The sequence below is a fragment of the Lobosporangium transversale genome (genome assembly GCF_002105155.1).
Source record: "Lobosporangium transversale strain NRRL 3116 chromosome Unknown BCR41scaffold_32, whole genome shotgun sequence".
Lineage (NCBI taxonomy): Eukaryota > Fungi > Mortierellomycota > Mortierellomycetes > Mortierellales > Mortierellaceae > Lobosporangium > Lobosporangium transversale.
In genome coordinates, this window is record NW_019029010.1 from 33,819 (window position 1) to 54,458 (window position 20,640).

The 20,640-nt window shown below is 42.2% G+C and overlaps 5 protein-coding genes across 5 annotated transcripts; 2 read left to right on the forward strand and 3 right to left on the reverse strand.

Moving 5' to 3' along the window:
- Positions 1-3,113: 3,113 nt before the first annotated feature.
- BCR41DRAFT_388111 (kinase-like domain-containing protein) lies at positions 3,114-6,663 on the forward strand (the record flags this gene model as incomplete). The annotated part of the gene is made up of 3 exons (XM_022027962.1): positions 3,114-4,327; positions 4,516-4,753; positions 5,016-6,663. The coding sequence occupies 3 exons, from the start codon at positions 3,114-3,116 to the stop codon at positions 6,660-6,662; spliced, it is 3,099 nt and encodes a 1,032-aa protein (XP_021879061.1).
- A 175-nt stretch (positions 6,664-6,838) lies between these two features.
- Positions 6,839-9,824, reverse strand: BCR41DRAFT_325210 (malonyl-CoA decarboxylase-domain-containing protein). Its single transcript, XM_022021573.1, has 8 exons — positions 9,665-9,824; positions 9,048-9,474; positions 8,704-8,903; positions 8,421-8,561; positions 8,052-8,304; positions 7,701-7,945; positions 7,437-7,519; positions 6,839-7,324 (listed from the first exon to the last, which is right to left on the reverse strand). Exons 1-8 carry the CDS (start codon positions 9,797-9,799, stop codon positions 6,880-6,882), a joined length of 1,929 nt encoding a protein of 642 aa, XP_021879062.1. The 5' UTR covers positions 9,800-9,824; the 3' UTR covers positions 6,839-6,879.
- A 320-nt stretch (positions 9,825-10,144) lies between these two features.
- On the reverse strand, positions 10,145-12,092 carry BCR41DRAFT_388113 (hypothetical protein). Its single transcript, XM_022027963.1, has 2 exons — positions 10,814-12,092; positions 10,145-10,717 (listed from the first exon to the last, which is right to left on the reverse strand). The coding sequence occupies exons 1-2, from the start codon at positions 11,951-11,953 to the stop codon at positions 10,163-10,165; spliced, it is 1,695 nt and encodes a 564-aa protein (XP_021879063.1). The 5' UTR covers positions 11,954-12,092; the 3' UTR covers positions 10,145-10,162.
- A 1,708-nt stretch (positions 12,093-13,800) lies between these two features.
- BCR41DRAFT_358024 (hypothetical protein) lies at positions 13,801-15,093 on the forward strand. Its single transcript, XM_022024975.1, has one exon. It carries the CDS (start codon positions 13,912-13,914, stop codon positions 14,947-14,949), a length of 1,038 nt encoding a protein of 345 aa, XP_021879064.1. The 5' UTR covers positions 13,801-13,911; the 3' UTR covers positions 14,950-15,093.
- Positions 15,094-15,647: 554 nt separating this feature from the next.
- On the reverse strand, positions 15,648-19,141 carry BCR41DRAFT_309103 (hypothetical protein; the record flags this gene model as incomplete). The annotated part of the gene is made up of 7 exons (XM_022020938.1): positions 15,648-15,917; positions 16,032-16,232; positions 16,381-16,578; positions 16,721-16,839; positions 16,952-17,721; positions 17,838-17,935; positions 18,089-19,141. 7 exons carry the CDS (start codon positions 19,139-19,141, stop codon positions 15,648-15,650), a joined length of 2,709 nt encoding a protein of 902 aa, XP_021879065.1.
- Positions 19,142-20,640: the final 1,499 nt, after the last annotated feature.

Sequence of the window (20,640 nt, forward strand, 5' to 3'; positions counted from 1 at the left end):
AGCGGACATCAAATCATGGCGGGTGCTGAAGATCACACCATTCGGGTATGGGATGTACAATCTGGCAAGCTCATTCGTATTATGAAGGACCATACTGAGAGGATTGTAGATGTGGTATACTCCCCTAATGGAAGTCAGTTGGTTTCTACAAGCGATGATAAGACTGCTCGCATCTGGGACGCAGCATCGGGGGAACTGCAATTCGTTTTGCAGGGCTTTGAGGAGCGCGTCCTGCAAATGTTTTATTCGTTTGATGGTCATGATATCACTACAGTTAACAAAGGTGGGTCTCTTCGCGTATGGGATGCTGGATCAGGCCGATTGAGGCGGGAAGTGGATATTGGTAATGTAGTCGGAAGGATCGAATATTCTCGCAATAAGAACCGTATCGCTTGGTTTCGAGACAAGAGTGCATATGTGTGTAATGCATTCACGGGTGTAATCCTCCATATCCTAGAAGGGCACACTTCTTTCATCTTATTCTTGACATTCTCACATAGTGGTGAACAGATCGCTACATGCTCTCATGACAACACGATCCGGCTCTGGGATACTCAGTCCGGTCAGCTCATCAATATCTTCTTCGGCCACTCACGCTATGTGCTGTCTGTGGCGTATTCACCAAGCGGCCATCAGATTGCATCATTCAGTGATGACCAGACAGTTCGACTATGGGATACCCGACTGTTGCCATCCACTCAGGTTTCAGCTGGATCAGCCGGACATACAAAGAGTGTCTGCAAAGTGGTGGGCTCCCCTGGAGGGATGCAAATAGCTTCTGTTGACGAAAGCGGGGTAGCGCGCCTTTGGAATGGGAGAGAGGGACAAACTGTCCGCACGCTAGGAGCTGACCATAAAATGACAGTGGAAGAAATCAGGTATTCACCTACTGGCCTACAGTTCGCCGCTCGCTATAAAAGTAAGGCACTGCTCCTCTGCGACATTCAATCTGGTCAGGTTAAGCACACCTTGAGGCGAAAAGGAATACAAGACGACTATGCTTATGTGGTAGGATATACACTGAGTGGTCATCAGATTATGTGTCAGCACCGCAATGGAGATGTATGTGTGTGGGATACACAAACAGGGAAACTCATACGTACCTTACAAGGCCAAGAACAACGGCAACAGAACGCTCCTGCAAAATACTTTGCGTTTTCACCCGATGAGTTGAAAGTAGCGATTTTAAGTTACGATGGAATATTGACCGTGTGGATGGTTCAGACTGGAGATCTTCTCTACACCATAGAAGTCGATATGGATGAAGACAGTAATCTGGTCTACCTGCCTGATAGTCGTCATATCGTCATCCTTTGCTCCAGTAAAGGTTTGTTTGTATGGGACACACAGACAGGACTGCTCAGTTACACTGTGGATGTGGAGGAGTATCAGTTGTGCATTGCACTTTCACCCTGTGGTCGACAAATGGCTAGTGGTGGGTTTGAGGGGTCACTGAAATTAGTTGGTGTAGAATCTGGAGCAGCATTGCGAACGCTTGTAGGCCACGCAGGGGATATCAAAGATGTAGCATATTCCCGAGATGGTCAATTTGTTGCCTCTGCCAGTTGGGACAATACAGTGCGCCTTTGGGACCCAAAGAGTGGCCAATGCCTGGCTGTCATCCCTCACAGTGATAGTCGCATTGAGGTACTGGCTTGGATGGATGATGCTATTGCTAATGAAGGGGTTTGCTCGCTGGTAACAGGCAGTACCGATGGCTCCGTTTGGATGTGGCGAATTTCCAATGAAGGTTACGGTAAGGCTCGATACCAGCTACAATGGACCTCTAAGCAAACAGGATTGAATGCGGATAGGGCGTGTGTTGAAGGAGTGACCGGATTGAGTGGAGCCAACAAGAAACTTTTGAAGCAGCGAGGAGCTGTAGGTGCGCCAGCTCAATTTCCGACGATTAATGAAGAGATTAAGGGGTTTGAAATTGCGACCAATGGGAAGTACACCGCAACGGCAACAAACGAGACCATCATGCCAAAAGCAAGCAAAGGCCGTGTCATTAAAGAGGAACCATTGATTACGACGGATGAGTTGCTGAGTAGTCACCGTTATACTTTTAGTGTATGTAGCACATGTAGCGTGGCGCATCTTATTCGATGTAGTCGTAAGTGACTAAACTATGCGCAGTAGCACTGAAGTAAAAGGTACTTTGTCTTTATATCCTTTTGGACAACCTGACTGTAGCCATTGAATCTAGAGGGATTAAAATCAATTGAAATACTAAGCCCATCTCCTGGTTGTAGAAGCTTGTCAAGGCAGCGGATGAAATTTTGGTCGCATGAACCATGAAACGGAGCGTGCTTGTAGCGAAGGCGCAGCATGGGAAAGAAGCTGATCAATGTCGTGTGTGTGAATAGCGTTTCCCCAACGGGCGAATACTCTAGAACATGTATGTATGTACATGTATTTACTTGTATTACATGTACACATACATGCCCAAAAAAAAAAAAAAAAAAAAAAAAAAAAAAGTGAGCTAAATACGTCAATGATAATTTTGTTGGTTACAAAGAGTTGTGTGCCCCGAGCGTAGGGAAGAGGAAATCTGGGGTGAAAAAGATATAAAAGATAATGAATAAACATTCCAGCGACAGAATGACATATAATGAAGGGTGTAGAGCATACAAAATAATAGTAAAGGGCTATGCTAACGTGCGCTTGCATCAAGTGAGATGGTTCCCAAAATCAATTGTATAAAAGTGTCAAGAGGTTAGATAACTCAAAATAAGATCGTTTTAATTTTGTTGGGGAGCTTTAAATCTTAAATAACTCTATAATTTTTTTTATTTTTTATTTCTTTTTTCTATCGATAAGACGAACACCCCTTGAGTTCAACTGGAAATGGGCCATCTTATTTTAAGACAAATCATGGCCGCTCTCAATACTTGTGCCTAGCTCCTCATTAACCCATTGTTCCTACATCTCTCTTTGTTCTCATGATTCATTCCTCTATTCATTCCACCATTGCATTTACATGACTTCGTCGTTTTTTTTTTTTATTGACCCAACAGCCCCTTTATTGCACATTTTAATTTACCCTCCACATTCTCACCTATTACTTTTTTTTTTTTTTTTTATAAATATCAAGCACTTGTACGACCCAGATGAATTCCTGGTACCAACCTGCAACTTCCCCTGCTCCATCATCTACCCCTACTAAGGCTCAAAGATCTTCTCGCCCTGTTTTCGCAAGTGATCTGGTTGCACAACGGCCTAAAAACGGTGGTACCAAACATATGCCCCCTCACCCTCTTGTATCTCCCTTGTCATCGCCTACAATAGCCACTTCTACCGCCACTTTACTTTCTTCATCCAACTCCACATCCTTATCAACTGCTGGGATCCATTCAAAGCTGGCTTCTGGTAGCGTCAATACACATAGCAACAATTCATCAAGCAGCCATTACACAATGCCGGACTTCTCCGCCAAACTTGGTGACCTCCCAACGATCCATCTGCCAGAGTTCCATCTACCAGATTTGCAACGGTTAAAGCAGCAACTAAACAAGCATACTCCTTCATTTTCTCTAAAGTCATTACGACATACCTTCCATGTTCCATCCTATACCTCCTACATGTCCCCGTCCTCAGCTTCAATCTCATCCTCATCCTCATCCTCATCCTCATCCTCATCCTCATCCTCATTTTCGTCGTTATCTGCTTCACCCCAGTCATCTCCAGCATGTAATGTTACTGCTGATCCTGCAAAGCCGAAACCTTCATTCACGTCAAGGCTATCGCGATCCTCGATTTTGCGCAACAGTCGTCTAAACGAAAATAGCAGTAACCGAAAGCCATCCAAATCATCAATCGCAAGCCCGCAATTGACAAATTCTCATGACAGTACGACCATTAAAAGCAGTGATCGTGATGATTCAACAGCCAAAGCAATTTCGTCACATTCAACTTCATCCCCGATTTCCATCCCTACACACCCATCGAACTTTCTTATCAAAAAACAGATAACTGCCTCCAATACATTAGAACCACATCAAACATCTACTGTCAATGTCAGTAGTGATAGTGTATCAACTGGAAAGGCTCGCTGTGTTACTAATACGACGGCTCCAACTCCGGCAAAGTCACCAATGGGTCATCTCTTCATCCAAGTTATCGAAGCTCGTAATTTGACACTAGTCAATCCTCCAGCACTGTCGCGGCCTTACTGTATTGTAGAGTATGATCAAAATGAATTCATGACGCCACCAGCACTACAGGAGACAACCACAGATACAATAGGTCGTGGAAGAGGTGGTATGGACATTTTCGCTCGAGCTATGGCAGCCAGCAGCCCGAAATGGCGCTACGATGCAGAATTGTAAGTCCTTTTTTTTTATTTTTATTTTTTTTTTTTATTTCTGCATTTGAAGCATCACTCCATGTCTTCATATTCATTAATACTCCTTCTTTTCTTCTCACCATTTTTATTATTGTTATTAATTATGTATTTATGTATTTATCTATTTATCATTTGTTTTCCATTTATATTTTCGCGGTTGGGCAAAGTGATGTGGTCAGACCCAACCAACAAATCGTGATAACGATTTTTGATTCAGAAACTGCGGAGGAGCAATATGATTCGCTCTCGAACCCAGCAAAAAGGTTTTTGGGTCAAGTCAAACTTCATCCTTCCGAAGTTCACAACCGGATGATTGACTCGTGGTTTCGCTTGCAAGGCAGAGAGACCAAGGATGAGAATGTTACTGGTGAGATCAGGGTCGTCATCCGATACCAGGCAATTGAGGTAAAGAGAGCTCTAATGCCTAAATTTTCCTATTTCATTATTATTATTATTTTCCATTGGGGAGGTTTTTCTTTTCGGTGGCGGAGATTGGACATGTGATTCATTTAGCGCAATTGATGGTTGCACATTCGCACAGACCTTGCATGAGGAAAAAAAAAAAAACAAAAAACAAAAAAAGGAATGTTGTGTATATAGTATCCCCTGCTCGTCTCACTCACTCACTCACTTGTATATCCATTTTGATTCTGTTTAAACTTGATAGTCACGCCATTTATCCGCCTCTGACTTTGATATCCTTCGAGTGCTCGGCGTTGGTTCCTTTGGAAAGGTTTATCAAGTCCGCAAGAAGGACACTGGCCGTATCTATGCCATGAAGGTCCTTGTCAAGAAACAGGTCATTGAACAAAAACAAGTCGAACACACCATTGCAGAACGCAATGTCCTGATCCAGTCCTTACAATCACCTTTCATCGTCGGTCTCAAGTTCTCGTTCCAGACTCCCACAAAACTTTATTTGGTTCAGGATTTTATGAATGGGGGCGAACTGTTCTTTCATATGCAGAATGAAGGAACATTCTCAGAACCCAGGGCGAGATTTTATACTGCAGAGCTGGTATTGGCCTTGGAGCATCTGCATTCGCATAATGTTGTCTATAGGGATCTCAAGCCCGAGAACGTCCTCCTCTCGAGTCAGGGACATATTGTCCTAGTAGATTTTGGGCTCTGTAAACAGAACGTGACCGAGGATGAGCGCACACATACATTCTGTGGTACGACCGAATACCTTGCTCCCGAGATTATTAAAGGAGAAGGATATGGAAAAGCGGTCGATTGGTGGTCTTTGGGCGTGTTGTTGTACGAGATGTTGATGGGCACATCCCCTTTTGCTGACAGCAGAGCTGAAGGAACTCATCACAAGATTTTACATCAGCCCGTAATCTTCCCGACCCGATTGGGGTTGGGTATCTCTAAAAACGGACCGCCCAAAGGAGAGCTTCATCCTTCTTCACAGGATGTTTTGTCTATTGGGATCAGTGAGAATGCTCAAGACTTGATCCAGAGATTGCTGGATAAGGATCCCAAGACTCGACTTGGCTCTGGAACCAGCAATGACAACGACGAAGGCACTGTCAGTGGGGTAGCAGCAATCAAGGCCCATCCATTTTTCCAAGGGATTGATTTTGTCCGTCTTCAGACACGAGATGTTACACCACCTTTCCAGCCTCATGTGGGAATCACAGGTGATCTGGATGTCTCCAACTTTGACACGCATTTCACAGACCAGACAGCGACGTTGAGCATGAAGAGTAGTAGCACTAGCCCAAAAGTTATGTCACCGACTTCTCCTTTACAATTTCAAATGGCAGAATCACCTTCAAATTCGTCCGTGTTGGTGGATGGTACTGTCGGTAGCTTCATGTTACAACAACAACAAAGAGCAGCTAACCAGTACCGACAACAACAGAAGAGAGCTGATAACAGTACATTAAACCCGAGTGTGATGCGTCGTGGTCGACGAAGCAGTAACAGCTGGAGCAGTTATCGGACCTTGAGCAACGATTCGCTGTTTTCTCTAAATGACCAATCAGGCAGCATCAGTAATTCAATGCAAGCACGATCACCATTCCATCGGCCTATGACAGCTCACAGGTCTAGGGTGCTTCAACAGCCACAGTCACAGTCACAACAGGAATACTTTAAAGGCTTTACGTTTGAAGGAGAGAGTATCTTGGAAACGATGAAGCGTCAGGAAGAAGAAGCGATGCTTAATCACGGTCATATCAATCTGACTAATACGAGTACAATGACATTGTCCCCTCCCATGTCTGGTTTTGGTCATCGTCATCAGCCGAATCAGCTTTTTTCAGGCGAACCTGGTAGTATTGATTCAATTTTTGGTAGCATGTAGCATTATCTTTTTTTTATTTTTTTTTTTATTTTTTTATTTTATTGTGTACAAGTAGTATTCATAAATGTATTTGACTACTATCGAAAAAAATTTAAGGTCTACAGTATATTATTTTTATTTATAGTTATCTATAAATCTATTTGTATTTGAGAGGAAATCCAATAATAATAATATTTAAAAAAAAAAAAAGGCAATAGCTTTTTTCCTTTCTTTTTTTTTAAGCAGTCGTAATATCGAGAAGGCGGACCCATGCTCCATTCAACTGTGCCAATTGGCCTGCTGTACCTACTGTACCTGCGCCAGAAGAGGACGAAACGGCTTTTGATGACTCTGCACCTACAACAGCACCAGTATCAGTATCAGTGCCTGCATCAGTATCAGTATCAGAAGCTGGTACAGGTTGAGCTTGAGCCAAGGCACTAATGAAGCCTGGATCTCTTGATGAGACGGTGATGGTGCCATCCTGAAGGTACTGTTGATTGTTCATCTCGATATGATCCAAGGAATACAAATAATTGATCATCAATCCGAATGATTCCTCCATTCCTTTATCGGACGTGTCTCCCATCCAGTTCAATCGATGTGCACAAGCTCCATTCCGGAGATGGAAATTAGCGACAGGGTCAAGTGCTAGATGACGACGTTTTTCAATCAAGATGTATCTATTCATAAAAAAAAAAAGCTGTTAATGAGCTGCCATTATTGGGGATACGAAGGATTTAACACTACTCCGTTAAAAAAAAAAAAAAAAAAAAAAAAGTAAAAATAATTTACCTAGCACAGAGTCGGGTTAAGATCGGTCGAAGCTTTTCGGTGGCTTCATAATCAGAGAAGATTGGAGCGTGTTGAAGAATTACCTAACATTGACAAAAAAAAAAAAAAAAGAGAGAGAGAAAAGAGTCATTTTAATAAATAACAACCAACAGTAAAGGGTTTTTTTTTTTTTTTTTTTTTTTTTTTTTTCTAAGCGTCAAACATAATGCTCAACATAAAAGTGAGGGAAGGGAAGGGGAGGGGGGAGAGAACACTGTTGCTTACACTAAATTGCTCCTCCGAGTCTGATGATATGGCGGCTGCTCCGATACCTTGAGCCAAGTCACTGATGACAGCTGTTTCCTGTGGTAATAACATCTTTTGTCCAAGTTTCTGACATTGATTCAGCCATTTTCTAAATCCAGGGATAGGTGAAAGAGTACTGAAGGTTTCAATCTGTGGAAACTCGACCTTCAAAGACCGAACGACTCGTTTGATCAAGAAATTGCCCAGTTCAATCCCGGACAAGCCTGTGATAAATGATGTTGAATAAAACAGGAACGGTTGTTGAGATTGTCAGGCAAAGTGATATGTATATAAAAAGAGGAAGGGAGGAGAGAGTTAACGAGAACTTGCCTACTTGTGTCGTGATAGAGTAAAAGATGGCGCACTTTACAGTTCTGGCTGGGTGAGTATGGCCGGGGGAGGGGTCATTCAAGATATCCTGCACATTATTGGACAGCCTTTCAACCAGAGCCACTTGAACAAAGACAAGAGGTTCTGTAGGAAGGCTCTTGTTCATCAATGCAAACACACGTCGACCGGGTCCTACACGACGTTTCAGATCATGAAAGTCTTTGAATTTGTGCACTGCTTCATATTGTGTAATCTAGTAAACAGATGGATCAAGGAAAATCAAGAATGTTTTTTTTTTTTTTCCGTTATAAAATAGTTTTTTCATTTTATTTTTGTGCGATTAAAAGTTTTTTTTTTTTTTTTTTTTACCTTTTCCAGAAGGACTGCTGGCGACTGCCATGTTAGACGTTCCAGATCCAAAAAGCCCACAAACCAAGCCTGTAACTTTTCCTTGAGTGACTCGTTCAAAGCTGAAAGATAGAAATCATTTTTATTGTCCTGAAGGATCGTCTGTCATTCATGTCAGCAGAAAGATATTCCAAAAAAAAAAAAAAAAAAAAAAAAGAAATCGAATCATTTCAATTCAAGTTGTAATAAGAAAAAATAAAAACTTTTTTTTTTTTTTAACAAATATATTTCTCTTTCTATTTACCAAAAGATCCTGTCGCATGTCGATCAAAAATTTTAGTCCTCCTGGAAGTCGACTGACACGATCAAAGAACTTGTTGTGTCCTGGAACAAGCGAATGGCGGAGCAATTGTTCTGCTCGAAGCAATGCCTTGCCCTCCGGATCAGTGTGTACACAATCCGTATACTGCTGAGCAGCCTTCGCGGCACCTTCCTGTAAAACACCTGTTTTGTATCCACATTCCACATTGAATTAAAGAAATAAAACACAGAGTTGTTTTTAGAAAGATCATTTTGAAGAACGTAAAAGAAAGAAGAAAGAGAGAGAGAGAGAGCTTATTATATAGATAATATATATATATGTATTACCAAAATCTCGCGCAAGCAACTTCAAGAACGCGGTTTTGCCCGTCTGATCCAAGGACGCGTAGAAATCACATGAGCTCTTAGCAATCACGCTCGGTAAAATATCACCTTGTCCCGGTCGACCTGTGATGACTGCTAACAACAACTTTCGCATGAATTCTGGATCCTTTGTCGTGGCTCGACTTGTCTTTTCTTTATCAAAGGTCGAGAACCCGGGCTCTCGAAAGTGTTCTGCAATATCATTCCAATATCGTTCTACCACGTTTGGTCGTAACGATTGTAATGTCCCTGATCCAGCAGCAGTCTTCGTAGTAGCAGTATCAGCAGCGGCATTTCTATCCTTACTGTTGTTGTCATTGTTGTTGTTGTTGTCATTGTTGTTGTTGCTGTTGTTGCTATTATTTGTATTGTAAGCCATGATGCTAGCAGCCTAAGAATATGTTGAAAAAGAAATGGTTTATTTTCACAAAGAGCTCATTGCATGCATTCAATTTTTTTTTTTGTTTTTTAAATTCTTTTTTCATCCATGCATGTGATCTCTCACGCTTGTCGGACTTTGTATATACTACCCTACACACACACTCTTTTTTTTTTTCATTGTTTTCAATCAGAGATGGTACCTGAGACTGGCGGAGCAAGAGTGGGGATTTGATGGAATGAAGAGAAGCAGGTGTCTTTTGAAGAGAAAGGAATGAAGAAGAGCACTTGCTGTTGCTGTTATTGAGCCGAGAGAGCAGCAGTTGCCGCGTGAACATTTTTTTTTTTTTTTTTTTCTATTTTATTTTATTAATTATTATTTTTGTTTCTTATTTTCTGTAAATGACAAGTGACAAAAGACAAATGAGGTGATGAGTTTGTACCAAGAAAGAAGAAAAGAAAAAAGATAAAGTGGCTCTTTGCTTTAGAGATAGTAAATGGAGCGAGATGTAATATGCAAGGCAAGGAAAGGCAAGTAAAAATAAATAAATAAAAAACGATTATGCAGTGTGAAGAGACAGCCGAAGCATGCCTCTTGGTCTCATATGATGGGAAGCGTGAGAAAATAATTTAATGGGTCGTGTACTACACACATGAAACATGATTAAAAAAAAAAAAAATATGTTTCTTTTGCAAAACTATCAAGCAAATGCCATCATGGATTCTCTCTTCACCCTCATTGATCCTCTATCCTGTCTACTTTCAATCCTTTCTCGACTGCTTTGTTGCTGTTGCTGTTGTTGTTGTTGTTGTTGCTTTGTTCGCTGTGACACAAATGGAAGTGAGAATGCAGAGTCTCGTAATGCATCTTCAACTGCCATGCCATCAATCTCATCTGCATCCACCAAATCATGTCCATCTCGTTTCTCAAACTCCAACCGGAGTCGGTCAATACGGTTATCATGAATCAATGTTGTTCGTGTGGCCGCTGCTGTTCTTTGTCCCGATGTTATTGTATGGGGTGATGCTGGGTTGACACCCAAAGAACGGAGAATCTGTGCTGCTTTGAGCTCCATTGTAGTCCTTGCACCCTTGTACTCTGGCCCATTATATCTGGCACGTGCAATAATCCCATACAACGCACATCCTATTACAAGTGTACCTCCACTTGCCATCGCTGTCATACTTCCCATCACCACACCTCCCATAGCACCGAGAGATCCCACTGCTGACATGGACCATGCAACTGTTTCGGCCTATAAGATCCCAAAGAAGAAAAAGAAAATTGTTCGTGAGTGGTGTGTGAGTGATAATAGGATATAATGAACGAAAAAGAACAAAAAAAACTGTACCTTTTTCTCAGTGCGAGGGTCCAGTCGATGAATAATATCAATTAATTCCTTAATTAACCTCAAGTCTTCCTGCACTTGCTCCGGCACCTCCAAAAACTGCTCACTGATCCAAGCCTCCGTCGATTGAACCACATCTTCACATTGCTTCAACAACTCCTCAAGTTGATTGTGAAAACCAATAACTGAATACGTGGATGAGGCCTTGTGAGCAGAATACATTGTCGCGACCAAGGACGCTACACCAACTGTCGCCATTAGAGCCAAGGATGCAGGATCTTGTTGACCGTTCTTTTTGAGCATTTCTTGACTGGTCTCCTCTTTTTCCTTGTCCTTTTCATCCTTGCTCTTTCTCTCCTTTTCTGCTCTCTTCAATTCGTCCTCTTGTTCCTTTCGTTTCTTTTCTCTTTCTTTTTCTTTTTCTTTTTCTTCCTCCTTTTTCTTCTTTTGTTGCTGCTCCATCTCTGCTTCTAATTTCTTGACTTTAGTCTTTTGTAATTCGAGTTCTTGCTCCAGTTTGTGGCGCTCTCGTCGTTGTGCATCAATCTCTGACCGGGCTGTTGCAGAATGGTGTCTCATATCGCGCTCCATCTGTTGTAGCCGTTGCTCCATCTCTCGGAGCCGCTCTCGCTCTCGTTCCTGGTCCCAGTTCCTATGTTTAGAACCAAACCAAGAAGAAGAGGTAGAAGAAGCAGAGGACCGTTCCCATGCGTCCTCATTATGGTACCTTCGTGAGGATGACGATGCTGCTGATGCTGCACCATCCATATATCGTCCTGCAAGATAGAGTCCATTCTCAAGGATCTTTTGTGATTCTATGGCAGGAGCCAGATTCTGAAGTTTAGAGAAGAACCCTTTTGATGATGATGATGATGATGATGAAGCAGAAGTAGAGGCGTTTTCGGCTTGTTGTGTTTCATCTTTGATATTGTTGTTCTTGCTGTCACTGTTAGCATCCATTGTTTGTTGTGTGTTTGGATTGGGTATAGGCATAGGCTCCTGTTCTTGCTCGGTCTTTGCAAGTTGAGAGAGGATATGAGGGGTGAAGGCTAACAGGGTCGAGACAGGCGGTACAAACTCGAAGGTATCGGGATCATATAATTCCCTTGGAAAGGTGATGTCGTCAAAAAGAATCGATGCCATTGTTTAGAAAGAAAAGGAATGGCTGTAATGCAAATGGTATAAATAGCAGAGACTAATGAGAGGAATAGCAATGAATGAATGAATGAATGAATGTGAATAAAAAGCTAAAAAAGTAAGAAAAAAGGATAGAAAAATAGAGAAGGTGCCAAGAATGACAATGACACTGCATTGTATGACTGCTGTGAGAAAGACTTTGGCTCAGCAATAAATTTTCCATAAAGAGAAGAAAGGGGTTGCAAATTGCCAAATACAATCTGTCCACGACTCAAAATAAATTTGAATGGACGTCTTTTTTATTTTTTTTATCTAGAGGTTTAAACTCACGTTCACTCTGCCTTGGCCACGTTTACACACGCTCACTCTAGTATGACCACATTTAAACTCGCGTTCTCTCTAACCTGACCACGTTTATCTACAATAAGGTGGGCGCTTCTCACACGGCGCAACAACATCTCGCTCACAATTGCCCATGCAGTTTGTGTAGATCACATAGCATGTTCCTGGCTCTATCCCTCTGGCCATGCAGTCTTGGAAAAGGAACCGACATTGGTCGCATTTAATCGCTTCTGTACCAGACAGAGTCAACACGATGCCTACCAAGGCCAACAGGTAGAAGCAAGCAATCCTCATTGGTGGGAAATCAGATTTCAAATGTCTAAGATAATGGCGTTTGTTCAGGAAAGGAGGAATTAAAGTCAATACCATTTCATAGAAGAAAGTCATCTATAGAACAACAACAGCTACAGGAATACTCACCTTGTTTGCAGAATGCGGGGAAAGATATGGATAAAAAAGAAGACTGAGGAGGATACGAAGATACGAACGAAAAAGAAAACGGAAAAAAAAAAAAAAAAAAAAAAAAACTTCCATCCTACTTTATATACTGGATATCGGCTCAAGAGCATTTTATATTATTACTGTAGTTCAAGGCCTAGTCCTGGGTAGAACATGTTCTCCCAATATCCACCTGTCTATATCTACCTGTCCATATCTGCCTATCCAATACGCGCCTTCACTCTCTTATGTTTCACTACGCCCTCATTTACCTATCGCGTCAAGGGAAATGTAGGCTTTTTGTTGTTTGTTGCTCATTTAACATCTTATCCAAATGATTGCAGTTTGACCATTCAATTATACATAAAGTGTCAAGTATGGTTGCTCACTGACAGAGGATACCAATTAATGTACGAAATCAGAAGGTTGGCATTCGCAAATAAACGTGCACAGAAATCGATTTTATTCTCATGCTGCATCGCAAGGAAGCAAAGAGAAGAGCAATCGTCATCTTACATGGAACATGTCCAGGGCAAAATTTTAGTATCACCTCTCTTTTAACAACGTTCAACAAAAGAAACGCCCAACCTAAACAGAAATATACTCAAGCTCTCAACTTTCGCATCTGCATACCTTGCCCTGAGGTAGTCCAATTTTGGTACCCAGCTCTTGTGTCGGCACTCGTCCTGAATACCAAAATCTATGCACTCAAGTTTCATTTACTTCAATTATCGAATATAGATTATCCCTCACCTTTAAACACGTTTTTCATTCTCTATGCTCCCCATGACTAAACTTGATCACTCGTACTTCTCGGACCAATCAATGTACCCTTTTGTTTATTTACTCCCGTCTTCTATGGGGCGTTTGCCCTCTCTTCATTCTAATGTGCTACAAGTTTCACTTATACTCTCAACCTCATCACTATAATGTGTAAAATGTGGCATACGTGGAGCTCTCCCAATATTTGTGCCCTCAAGCGCCCTCAGTGGGAGTATGACAGGAAAAATCCCTCATAACAAAGCTGTATACACATACCTGATCAACCATTTATTCATTATTCGCCCATCCTCCTTTTATTAGCTGTGTCGTGCCTCATCTCCCTCTCTCTCTTTTCCTCCCTAACTTTCCTATTCTCACTTTCTTTATTTCTCTCTCACACTCTTATTCAACTAGGAAGCTATATGGAGAATCTTAGCTTTGACAATAACATCCTTATTAAGAGTGGAGGCATCAAGACGTTGGTGGAGGCATTGAAGAACAACGCCACACCGACGGCTATTGACCTGCGCAACAATCCTATCGGCGATGAAGGTGCCAAGACAATAGCAGAGATATTGAAGAGCAACGCGACACTGGTCTCCATCGACCTGGAAAACACCTCTATTGGCTCTGAAGGTGGCAAGGCAATAGCAGAGGCAGTGAAGACCAACACCACACTGACGACTATTAACTTGTTCAACAATAATATTGGATCTGAGGGTGGGAAGGCAATAGCGGAGGCCTTGAAGACTAACACTACACTGACTACCATTAATCTGTTCAATAACAACATCGGGCCTGAAGGCGGCAAGGCGATAGCAGAAGCATTGACAAGCAACACCACGCTGACGGCCATTTACCTGCGCAAAAATAACCTTGGTTCTGAAGGCGGCAAGGCGATTGCAAAGACATTGAAAAGCAACGTGACACTAAACACCATTCATTTGGGTGAGAATAGTATCGATAATGAGGTTGGCAAGGCAATTGCAGAAGCATTGAAGAGCAATACCACATTGATGACCATTGACTTGTACAACAACGGAATTGGCTCTGAAACTGGCAAAGCAATAGCAGAAGCATTGAAGAGCAACACTACCTTAACGACCATTGACCTTGATAGCACTTTTATTGGGTCAGAAGGCGGCAAGGCGATAGCGGAGGCACTGAAGTGCAACACCACTCTGACGACCATTAACCTGTTCAACAATGATATTGGCCCCGAAGGTGCCAAGGCAATAGCGGAAGCATTGAAGACCAACACCACATTGAAGACAATTGACCTGGGCAACAACCATATTGACGATGAAAGTGTTAAAGCAATGATGGAACCATTGAAAAGCAGCACTACACCGGCGACCATTTATCTCTATAACAATAACATTGGCTCTGAAGGTGGCAAGGCTATAGAAGAGGCAATGAATAGCAACCCCAAGATGATGATCTATTATGGAAGAGTGTGATTAAAGGCAATAAAGTGCCACGGAGAAGGCAAGGCAAAGTCCTCCATTCTTCTTCAGTATGCCCCGCATGTCACACACACTCTCATAATCTAATCTATATAAGCCTGCTGTTGGCAGATTTATTAAAGGAATATCTTATTTCTCATGATTCATTGACCCATTTATATGTAAAGACATTAATGCACTAAAAAGCTAGGAGTCGTGGAAACCAGTGACAACAATGCACAATATACTCACGTTGCGAGGCTACAACATTGGACCATAGAATGGACACGTGTCACTCCCTAGATAGACATGTAGATATATTAAACTTGGTGATGTAACACTCATTTTTAATAGCTCTAGAACTCCTTTCATCTTGCTACTTGAACTTAGCTATTATAGATCTGATCATGGCCTAATGTGTGCCAAAGGACTCCACATTGTTGTAGCAGTCTTTTGTTTGCGTCGCTACACCCCAAATCATATCCTTCGTGGAATGAAAAGGCTTCAAGTATTTTGGAACCGAAAGATGGGAAAAAAAAAAAAAAAAAAAAAAAAAAAAAAAAAGCAAATGCGACTAACCGAGTCGAGTAGAGTGTACCAGGCAGACGCAATCCGTTAAAAACATCAGTTATAGATAAAGTACAATTGCAATAAATAGAAGTCTTTTTTTTGTTCATTATAAGAATTATATATAACATGACTGAAACTAGTAATTAGCGAGACCATATGCTTGTGTGCACTTCATGTGGTCGAGTGGTCACTTCCGTCTGTATCATACGGTGAATCGTAGGCAAGTAATCAACATAGGACATTGCATCGTTGTTCTTGTCTTCAACCAACAGATTCGACAGCTCTAACTCGACCTGGTCCATCCCTTGTCGTACAATGGTTAGATCCAGATATTTGGCCCTCTGTCCCTGCATATACATCTGAAGCGTCCGTAACTGATTACTCAACATTGTATCCAATATTGGGAGATGGCGCTACAAAAATAAAAATAAATAAATAAATAAAAAAAGAATATCACATTAGAGGAGGATATAGAAAAAGTAATCATAAAATCATATTCATCTTCATTTTCATATTTTTCTCTTTACCTGCTCAATGCTAAGCTCTTCTAATGTCTGGACTCCAAAGGCATCGTTCAAGAATTGGCTTGAGATTTCACGACCGAGCCACAAATACATCTTTTGGCCATTCTCAAGTAAATAGGCACCTTGCGTTTGAAATCTCGCATAGGACAGTCGCACTAACGGCGGTAAAAACACGCGGCCATTTGTAGGATTTAATACACCAACCTAGTATAATACAATATCGTTGCCAATTAATATAATTAGATCTAAAATCTTTAAAAGGCATAGCATATATTGCTTTTCTTTTTTTTTTTTTTTTTTTTATTTTTTTTTATTATTATTATTATTTTCTTAACCAAAGTGGTGAACTTACCTTTTCGTCCATGGCATGCACTGCAACCATGCGTGGGTAGAAATAAACAATGCTTTCGCTGACACCCATGCTCTTGACCATCCGCATTTGATACACACGCATGTCGCTGTTGAGATCCCGTCCTGCCCTCAAGATCTTGGACTTTAACATAGCAAGGGTATATAACGGGTACAACTTGAACGCCTCTGGAAGAATGAGCTATATAATATAATATTTTGCACCAAAAGTTAATCGATCAAATTAGCTAAAAGCGATAAATGCATGACCCGAGGCTTTTAAAATATTTGTTTATATGTTTAGAGAAAGAGAAAGAGAAAGAGAAAGAGACAAAAATACGAACCTGCCCGGGTGCTGTGGATGAGGCACAGTTGCGGCGATACGCGGACAAAATCTTGACGCATTTTTCTGTCAACGCTTCACGAACTTCACTTAACGTTTTGTTCAGTGCTTGAGTGATGGCTAAAAAAAAAAAAAAAAAAAAAAAAAAAAATTATTTAGTACTGATACAAATCCTTGTCAGCCCAACTCAACCAAAAGAAAAAAAAAAACCCTCTAGTTAAAACTGACTTACCTCCTTTACTCAAAAAGTTGATGGTCGTGTCCATATCTGCCCATCGGAAAACATTGCCCAAAAGCGTGGTCACAGGCGTACTAAAGTTGTGTACTCGTACCCGTCGTCTACCGTCTGCAGTCGTATATAATAATGCCACCTGGAAACTAGCCTCTGTCTTCTCATCCAGTTTTCCATCATGCTTCACTAACACTCCAATGGCCTTCTCAGAATCAATGCCTGCCAATTCCAGATCCGTGCTGTTCTTCATGTGGAAATTTCCAAAGTGCTCTGTAATCCTTAATCCAGTCGAACATCGGACACGCATTAATGCATTGAACCCAAATGGCCTTGTCACTAACCGAGCAATATCTCCTTGCAGTTTGATCCCATCCCTCATCCCATTAAAATTCACAAACATTTGTGTTTCTCCTCCTGTAATACTGGATAGGCTTCCCAAAGTGGCTACATCCACATAAGCATTCGGGAATAAGAACAAGTCAATGGACATGCCTGTTTCCACACAACTTTCCGCCAATCTCCTGTAAAAATCATCCTGTGGTGCATACAATGTCCTCTCTTTGTCCGTTCCATAGAGCTTTGAATCTTCTCGATGACGTAGAACTCCTGGTCCGAACGTTGGAAGAGACGTTTGGAACAAGATCAACTTGCCTCCACGGTTCTCGAGCGCCATCCGCACCCCTTGGACAACTGCACCGATAACAGACTCTGTTGTTTTATTCTCTGCAAAAAGCTGAGGTAGCGTATCCAACAATGACTCTACAATTGTTCTGAAGGATACACATACAGAGAAAAAAAAAAAAGCGATTAAAATAGAATCATAAAATGATGATCTACTTCACAAATAAATAAGAAAAAAAAAAATTAAAAAAAATGCAGTCCTTACTGTGAGCTCTCAGGGCTAACAAGGAACCCATCGCCGAGAGGCACAAACACGTCCGATACATCTGGAACGACCATCATCTGCGCTTGCTCCAAAGAAGGCTATGGAGAACAGTAAAAGCAAAAAAAAAAAAAAAAAAAAAAAAATCTTTTTAGAAGCCGGATCATTACCTCTAAGAGTCTTATAGTCTCCCACAGGAACAAATAATCATAATCGGATTTGATAAGGTCTCAAAAAAAAAAAAAAAAACATACCGAAAGGTTGTAAAAATGCACATTCTTGTCATAGGTCAGGATTCCGATTTGCATACCAGGCATCAGTTTGGAAACCCCATTCGCGTCCCAGATCGCATGTTTGATCCCTTCAACGCACTGCTGTAACATCCCACTCTGGACAGAATTCCAAGAAACATCGATCGCAAAGACATATGCGGCCGCCTGAGGAGGCTTGTTCCAATACTCCTTTGGCACTGCAAATTCAATCGTGCCATTCCTTAATTCCGGTCGTTGGTCCAGATCACATCTCCTACCATTCATATCCAGGTTACAGAAATAACTCGGCTCCACATCGTTCTCGAACAAACACATGTTGCACACAAATTTTTGACCGCCATTTGTAAAAATCATGAACGGATTAATATATGCATTGCATCGTCGACAACGTGCTGGTCCACCATCACCGAAATCAACCGTCTCGATTTGTGCTTCATCTGCACGGAGCTGTGCTAATGGCTGAATCACAAGGCCCATAGGCAATTGTGAAATGCTGAGCAAGTCATCAGTATTGGGGATGTTATACGTTGTCATCCTGAAGAATCGAGGGTTGCAGTTTCCTCCATCGATTGCCATAAAGTCACTACTGGCCAGCGGTGTAGCGTTTGTCCTCACGGAAGTAACAAACGGCTTTTGATCCCATTCAGCTTGATCAGCTTCTTGAACTGCTACTGGAGAAGGGATCTGATCGGGATCGATCCTTGGCTTGGGAACCGGTTGTACAGGTGCAAATGGCGCCTGAGGTCGGAACTGTTGTGACTGATTCGACAATGGCTGGGACGGTGCTACATGGGATGGTGCATGTTGATGGGTTGATTGTGCTGGCTGGTGTTGATGTTGGTGCTGTTGGTGCTGTTGGTGTTGTTGGTGCTGTTGGTGCTGTTGATGCTGCTGGTGATGGTACGATGTATTAAGCTGGTGCTGAGGATGAGTGTATACAGCCTTAGAATATTGATTAACAGCGCCTCCAGTCTGGTTTAGATGCTGTTGAGATGCATATGGGTCGGGGATAGGCTGAGGAGTCGGTGGCAGCATTCCAGTCGCTCCTGGGTTACTGGGAGGAGGTGCGCTTGGATCGGTTGCGAAAACACGCTTGGCACGGGCACCAGCCTTGGGCTTTGTCTATATGGAGTTTGAATATATAAATATTTGTTCTACTTCCTTAAATTTTTTTTTTCCTTCAATGATAATGTCTTCGGAGTCCCACAAATGGCAATAGCAAGAATTACCTCTGGTTGTACAGACTGCGTAGTTGATGGAGGTCCTAGTGGTGGTAGTGGTGTCTGTGCGTGGCTTTGACGTTGATTCAGATTGCTATTTCCTGCGAGTGACATGTTGGACATTTGGTTGTAAAGAGTATTCGCATTCCCAGTCACTGCTGTAGTAGCAGCGATAGCTCCATGTTGATCTACAGGTGGTGTGGGTTGTTGCTGCTGCTGCTGGGATGCCTGATGTTGGCTTTGATGTGAGCTTGGATGTTGCTGGTATGGTGCATTCTGAGAGGCTGGTGGAGGAGGACCATGATTTTGAGGGAAGCCCTGCATGGCGGGTGGTCGGGGTGGAGACTGAAGCTGAGATTGTGTGGCAGTGCTTGGTGTGCTTATTGGGGTAGGGGTCTGTTCAGATGCAGAGTTGATCTGCTGCTGAGGACGGGGGCCGCCTGCAGTAGCCATGTCTGCAGTGGCCATGCCTGCCTGTCCATGTCCTTGTACTGGCGAGCTCGGCCTGATCTGTTGCTGATTCATTGGCCGAATCCCAGGTGGTCTTGCCCCTAGAGCTCCTTGATTAGACAGAGGGCGAGCACCAGGGTATTGTTGCTGTTGTTGTGGGGGCCCATTGACAAGCTGTTGTCCTTGCTGCCCCTGTCCTATTCATCCGCATATAATGTAACAAGCCCAGTGTATCAGTTTTGAAAGATCAGCAAAAAAAAATAAATAAATAAGAGATCCTTGCCATGGCGCATGCTGGGAAATGCTACAAAACAAACAAAAGAGAAAAGACGAATGGCATCGCTCCATTGATTCATAGATACAGTGATATTGGGCTATCAATAACAGTGGAATAAAAAGATCACTCTTATTTACCTGAAACCATGGGTCGCACGCCTCCACCAGAACTAGGTCTGATTGCTTGGTAAGGTGGGGCAGGTCCTCCAGGTGGCCTATTGACATTTTGAGTAGGCCCTGGCGCCTTCAATGGCTGTTGCTGCTGTTGTTGCTGATATTGTTGGCCACCATTGGGAGGAAATGGTCGTATTGGGGTAAATTGACCTTGTTGACCTTGCTGAACTTGTTGACCTTGTCCTGGACCATAACCTCCAGGACTGTAAGGTCGAGGTTGCTGTTGAAAGTTTTGAGGAGGATAATTGGACATTTGTCAAGCAACTGCAATCACTGCAATTAATGTTCAGCTGAATCTAGACGAACAAGCAGACAGACAGATTGATTTATTGATTTCAAATATTAGACACGTCATTTACATTTGCCATACAAAATGATGCCATGTACATGCGCGTCATTCATGGATGTAAGGCT